This window comes from Bison bison, unplaced genomic scaffold, assembly GCF_000754665.1.
Source record: "Bison bison bison isolate TAMUID 2011002044 unplaced genomic scaffold, Bison_UMD1.0 scf7180017864304, whole genome shotgun sequence".
NCBI classification, from domain to species: domain Eukaryota; kingdom Metazoa; phylum Chordata; class Mammalia; order Artiodactyla; family Bovidae; genus Bison; species Bison bison.
In genome coordinates, this window is record NW_011494876.1 from 15,884,524 (window position 1) to 15,890,862 (window position 6,339).

Consider the following 6,339-nt stretch of genomic DNA (forward strand, 5'->3'; position numbering starts at 1 on the left):
CCCCGCCCCTCCAGTGGGAGCCAATGGGAGCCGGCAGTCCCGCCCCCTGAGAAATCGCCTCCCGGGGAGTATTTAGAAGCTTGAGCGCGCTCAGGAAGGCACTCCAGGAGGGAGCTGGGGAAGCCCGAGAAGGGCGTGGTGAGCGAGCGCGGCCAACTCACTTCTCCAAATCTGGAACTAGTCAGCCTTGCGAGACGGAGCCCGCATCCTGGCTCGCTGACCGTCGCCCGGCACTTCTCACCAGAGAACCGGGTGAGTCTCGGATCTGTGCCGCCCACTGAGCTGCCCTGTCCTGGCCCCGGCAGCCTCCGATATGGCCCGGCTGGTGCTGCAGAGCACACTACTGTGCCTGCTGCGCGTCGGGTTAGGCACCCAGGACTCAGACAGCTTCCTGCCCCACGCGCCTCATAACTGCCCCCACAAATGCGTCTGTGCTGCCGACCTGCTGGATTGCGCCGGCCTGGGGCTGCGGGAGGTGCCGGTCACGTTACCGGCCGCGGCTGCAGACCTCGACCTGAGCCACAATGGGCTCCAGCGCCTGCCCCCTGGCTGGCTGGCGCCCCTCTCCCGGCTCCGCGCCCTGCATTTAAATCACAATGAGCTGGAGGCACTGGGTCGGGGAGTTTTCACCAACGCCAGTGGCCTGCGGCTGCTCGATCTATCATCTAACGCCCTGCGGGCACTTGGCCGCCACGACCTCGACGGGCTGGGAGCACTGGAGACGCTGCTTCTGTTCAATAACCACCTGGCGCACTTGGATGAACGTGCCTTCCACCGCTTGGGCACGCTCAGTCGTCTCTACCTAGGCTGCAACAAACTCTCATCTTTCTCTTTCAACCACCTGCACGGGCTGGGCGCGGCCCACCTGCGTATTCTAGATCTCTCCTCCAACCACATAGGACGCACCCCTGTGCCTGACCTGGCTGCGCTGCCTGCTTTTCTCAAGAACGGCCTTTACCTGCACGACAACCCGTTACCCTGTGACTGCCGTCTCTACCACCTGCTGAGACGCTGGCACCAGCGGGGGCTCAGTGCCGTGAGCGACTTTGCCCGCGAGTACACCTGCCTGGCCTTCAAGGTACCTGACTCCCGTGTGCGCTTCTTTGCGCACAGCCGTGTCTTCGAGAACTGCTCGGTGGCCCTGGCTCAGGACCTGGAGCGGCCAGAAGAGCAGCTGCACGTGCAGGTGGGGCAGTCCCTGCGGCTACACTGCAACACTAGTGCCCCAGCCCTACGTGTGGCCTGGGTTTCCCCGCAGCACGAGCTGCTCGTGGCACCAGGATCTCGCAATGGCAGCATCGCCGTGCTGGCCGACGGGAGCCTGGCCATCGGCAGTGTGCAGCCGTGGCACGAGGGTGTCTTTGTGTGCCTGGCCACTGGGCCCCGCCTGCATCACAACCAGACGCACGAGTACAACGTGAGTGTGTCCTTTCCCCACCCGGAGCCCGACGCGTTTAATACTGGCTTCACCACGCTGCTGGGCTGCGCAGTGGGCCTGACGCTCGTGCTCCTCTACCTGTTCGCGCCGCCCTGCCCCGGCTGCCGCCGCTGCTGCCGCCGCACCTGCCACTGCTGCCGCCGCTGCCGCCGCTGGCCCCAAACACCCAGCCCGCTCCGGGAGCTGAGCGCACAGTCCTCGGTGCTCAGCACCACGCCACCTGACACACCCAGCCGCAAAGCCAGTGTCCACAAGCACGTGGGCTTTCTGGAGCCTGGCAGGAGGGGCCTCAATGGTCGTGTGCAGCTAGCAGTAGCTGAAGACTTCGACCTCTACAATCCCTCGGGCCTGCGGCTCAAGGCTGGCTCCGAGTCCACTAGCTCCACAGCCTCTGAAGGTCTGGTGATGACCTAGGCTGCCCATGGCCCCCACTGAGGCCGCTGCCTGCCTGCTGCTTGCCCTGCTCCCAGCTGCTACCCAAACAACTGCCAGCTGCTGGTGGGAAGCCCTGGGCTTGGTCTTCCAGCCTCCCACAGCGACCCCACTGGTAGAGGACTTCAGGTCTCCTACCTCTCTCCTGCTTCTCCCCATCACTGGGACCTAGCAGGGCCTACGTGTGCCCACGAGGATTGGAACCAAGGCCCAGCTGGAAGAGCCCTTGCAATTAGAGCCCCAGAATGAGTGGCGGGGCCAAGGCGGCCTGCCATTACGGAGAGTGGTGGTGAGGCAGGGAACCGTGACCACTTTGCGCTCCCCAAGGGGACGGGAAGGGAGCGGCCTGCAGGGGAAGAGGAGGAGGACTTCAAATGAAGACCAGTCCCCACCTGCAGGGTGCAAAGAGGAAATTCCAAGCCTTGCTCTGGTGAAATATGACTCCCCATGCACCTACATTCAGCTACTTCAAGCTTCACAAGTCCATGCAGTCTGGTGAGCAGGCAAGCAGCAAGTAAGCTCCTTAAGGGACCCCTTGGGCATCACAGGCCACTGAGGGCAGGGCCTCTCCCATGGGCTCGCAAGACAGCAGTAAGGGGCGCCACGGCCTGTGCCCCCAGCTTGTTTGTAAAAAGCCTGCCAAGCCTGGCTGAGACCCGAGGGCCCAGCTGGAACTTGCTGTCCCCTGAGGGTAGAATCCTCTTAAGGGCTGGCACCAGTCTCAGCCCTAATGGCTGAAGTAGTGCCCTGGCTTCATATGCATCTCACCACTCCCACTGTGGGGAGGCCAGGGAAGGGGGCTGGGCCAGGGGGCCCACAAGTGTCCTGGATCCAGCTGTCATGGGATTTCTCAATAAAGGCAGTACATGCTCACTGTTGGAGGCTTCAGACCCAGGTGTGTGCACTCAGCTCTGAAGCCCAGGAGGGCTGTCTTGGCATGGTAGGATGGCACCCCCACCCCTAGCACTGACTCTTGGTGCCCGAGGCCAGGGCACCTGCGCTGCTGAGGTCCTGGGTTCTCCTGCTCCGAGCTGCTGCCATGGCCACCTAGTTACTCGTTACTGGGTTTACACCTCTTCGAGCTTCCTTCGGTGCCCAGGCCTGACTGAGGCCCACGTGAGGGTGAGCCTCAGGAAGGCCCCGCCCAGCCCCCAGAGGGCAGCGCACTCCCCAGCACTCACCCTGAGGCTGGGCCATGCACCAGGAGCCGCACCAGGATGCCGGTCACTGCCACCAGAATGGGGTAGTGGTCCACACTCTCCAGGCCTGCGGGGAAGGGAGCGGGGGCTGAGCCTTGAAAGCGCTCCTGCTGCAGGGCCTCCAGCGCTTCCCTCCGCCCTCCCTGCAGACAGCTGAGCTAGGCTGGGCGTGCCAGGCCCCAGCGGTCCGGTGCAGGCTGTTGGGTCAGGCAGCACTGCTCCGGGCAGAGGAACCGAGGCCTGCAGTGTGTTGGGTCCCGGGCTTCTAGGTCCTCACCAGGCAGCCGCAGGGTGACCACACGGTCAAAGAGGTTCCTCTCAGCTGTTACCCGGTTCAGCACCTGATTGAGCAGCTGTGGGGCAGGAACCCGATGGTGGGTGGGCGGGCGGGCTCACCACTAGGGTGTCCCCAGGGTCCCGACCCCTTGCCCGGATGGACACACCTGTGCGAGCCGCCGCAGCAGCATCTCAGAGGTTGGCCGGGCCCAGTCGAGGAAGATCTCCGGCACCAGCGTGATGGTCATCTCTAGGACACGCAGCAGGCTGACCGACAGGTCAAAGCAGGTGGCACATACCTTGAGCTGCCGGCTGTCCACAAAGTTCCGCTCCAGGCGCTCCGCAGCCTGCTGGATCTGAGCCCCACCACGTGGGCGCCTCTCAGGAGTTTGCCCACACTGCAGGTGGTGCCTCATCCTCTGCCACCCCCGGCCCGCAAGGTGCCCCTGTGACCCACCTCCTGGATCATGCCAATGAACTCGGAGAAGGCCCAGTTGAGCTGGTTGAGGACACTGTTGAGGAAGCTGGGGGCCACGTCTGGACCCTCCCGCAGCAGGTCTGCCATGTGCTGCTGCAGCAGGGTGGAGGGGCAGGGCTCTGCGGGCACAGGGCGGGGGGCAGTGGCTGGGCATCATCACACCCCGGTCAGCGGCCCCGCCTGCCCACCTCTGTCCTCCCTTATGGGGCCACTGGTTAAGGGCAGAGAGACAGCTCTCTGGGAACCTCAGGTCTCGAAGGCAGGGGCACAGTGTGCAGCGCTACCAGGGGTTAGGGCTAAACCTGTCCCCTCCCTCTGCTGGGCCAACCACAGGCTGCAGTTGTTCCCAACCCCCAACCCACCCCAAGTTCTAGAACGGCCCCCAAGCGCCAGCAAGTCCACAGTCACATGCCCTTCAGGGTGTGCTAGACAGACAGGGCGGCCTAGAGCCCTCTCCACTCATGTCAAGGCCATTCTCCCCAAGAGTCTACTTTGAGCCTTGCCATCCTCCCGTCCTCTGCTGCCCTTGGTGTGGCCTTGGCAGACGGCTGAGGTGGTGGGTGCCAAGTCTGGGCTGACAGGCAGCAGTAACCAGAGCCCTCAGCCGCACCCGGGCTGGCCAGCCCTCCCCCAGCAAATCAATAGTTCCGGCAGCAGCGGACGTGGATCTGCCCCCTGCTCTCCATGGGCAGCTCAGGTCCACCCTAGAGCCAGGACCAAGGCAACTGGCAAGGACGTGCCACAAGGCCCTTGGCCTCTGGGGACCCCATTAGGCCCAAACACTGCCCACAAGGGCAGAAACACCCTGTGGGCTGAAGCGGGCCACTGTGTGGGGCAGGTACAGCGTGGGGGAGGTGGGCTCTGCAAGCTAGACTCCCCAAGACCCTGGGCTGGGCCCAGTGAAGGTCCTCGGGCTCACAGGACAAAGGATGCAGACTTTGCTCCCAATAAATGGCCCCTTCCTCCAGGTAGCCCCGTGGACAGCCTCTGGGGCCCTGGCCAACCCCCAGTCTGTGCCCCTGCCTTGACTCAGGTATCCAAGGTCAGCACCACCAGGCGGAAGTAAAGGGGCAGAGGAGATGGAGTTGGGACAAGCCTGGAGGTCAGGGAGCTGGGTCAGAGGACAAGGGACAGGGCGCGCTCGGTGCGTAAGCTGCCAGCACCCATGGGTGTGCAGAGATAGTCCCAGAGTGTCCTCGGATTGGAGGAAGGAGAGAATGGAGACCCTGGGGGATGGACAGGAAGTTCAGGGCCCACCACGAGTCCAGGACTGGGGCTGGGAGAAGTGGGGAAGTCTGTGAGAACCTCAGAGCAGCGGGTGAGGGTGCCCTGCCTGCCAGACCTGGGTACTCACTCTGGAGGCTGGGCAGACTGGCATCCTCAGGTTTGGTTTTTAGCAGGTGTGGCAGCCGTGTATAGCGGTACCCGAACCCACAGCCCTGGGGTAGAGACGCCAGGAGGTCAGTGGGGCAGGGAAACCCCTCCAGCCACAGCCACTTCCCCTCTAGCCAGCTTTACCCGCCAGAGCCGAACCAGGATCCAGTTGGTCTGGGCCCAGGGCCGTTGCTCATAGGGAGCCAGGAGGTTCCTCACCATGGCAATGCGCCTGCAAGAGCAACAGGTGGTGGGCCCGGGGTGAGGCTCGTGCTGTGCAGGGCAGCATGCCTGCCCCCTGCCCCCGGACCCCCACTCACTGCTCCTCAGGGATCCGCTCCACGGCTCGCAGGGAGTTGGGGTAGCACACGTAGCTGGCCAGGGCCTGCATCAGTGAGTCCCGGATGTCTGCCGGGACAGGCCACACCTCAGCAGGTGCCTGGCATGATCCTGGTGCCCATGCCTTACCCCGACCTGGGGGCAATCTGTGCAGAAAATGGCCAGCCCGGGGTGCTACCCTGTTCCCATCCCCCAAGCCCTCTGTCCAGTGCCTCACCAGTGCCCACGATGCGTGTGTCTGCAAAGTGTTTGGCAAGGATGGCGGCCAGACGGGTCAGGGTCTCCTCGTAGCCTGCAGGGTGGGGTGACAGGATGAGCTGGTGGGGAGTGCAGACGCCAGCAGCAGGCACATCTCTTGGTGATGGGCTTGGGGAGCGGGCTCCAGACCCAGCTCCAAGGTCTGGGCCCAAGCTGCCATCTGGGGACTTTAGGCAGTACCTTCACTAATGGTTGGCCAGAGACTAAGGCACAGACTCAGGATGGGGGCTGGGTAGGCCCCGAGGCTGAGGGCAGGGCAGGGGACAGGCCAGGAGCCTAAAAGCCCACAGCCTGATCCAGCCAAGCCCATCCTGGAATCCGGGGTCTGGGCAAAGCCCCTGCTCCTCATGGCCACCGGCAGGGCCCCCGCTCCTTGCTGTGATCTGCAAGCCCACCTGCCCCTGCGTGGGATGCCACACCCCATGGTCAGTGCCAGGATGGAGGGTGAGAGGCTGGCTGGCTCCTGGGCTGCAGCAGCACCAAGAAGGAAGCGACAGTCCTGGCAGGGCGGGGCAGGGCTCCTCCCCGCCCGTCATCCATCCTGT

At 64.1% G+C, this 6,339-nt stretch overlaps 2 protein-coding genes across 2 annotated transcripts in view; one reads left to right on the forward strand and one right to left on the reverse strand.

The window, feature by feature from the left end:
* RNF123 (ring finger protein 123) overlaps window positions 1-6,339 on the reverse strand; it is a 23,768-nt gene that overhangs the window by 1,531 nt on the left and 15,898 nt on the right. Inside the window, 8 exon segments of the mRNA XM_010851958.1 lie at window positions 3,052-3,136; window positions 3,347-3,422; window positions 3,513-3,701; window positions 3,803-3,942; window positions 5,178-5,262; window positions 5,342-5,429; window positions 5,518-5,605; window positions 5,754-5,828. Of these exon segments, the coding sequence (XP_010850260.1) occupies window positions 3,052-3,136; window positions 3,347-3,422; window positions 3,513-3,701; window positions 3,803-3,942; window positions 5,178-5,262; window positions 5,342-5,429; window positions 5,518-5,605; window positions 5,754-5,828 (826 nt within the window).
* Window positions 7-2,746, forward strand: AMIGO3 (adhesion molecule with Ig-like domain 3). Its single transcript, XM_010851851.1, has one exon. The coding sequence runs from the start codon at window positions 314-316 to the stop codon at window positions 1,850-1,852; it is 1,539 nt and encodes a 512-aa protein (XP_010850153.1). The 5' UTR covers window positions 7-313; the 3' UTR covers window positions 1,853-2,746.

Excerpts from the sequence above, each read along its gene's own strand:
- AMIGO3 (XM_010851851.1), top strand. The coding sequence starts at position 314 with ATGGCCCGGCTGGTGCTGCAGAGCACACTACTGTGCCTGCTGCGCGTC.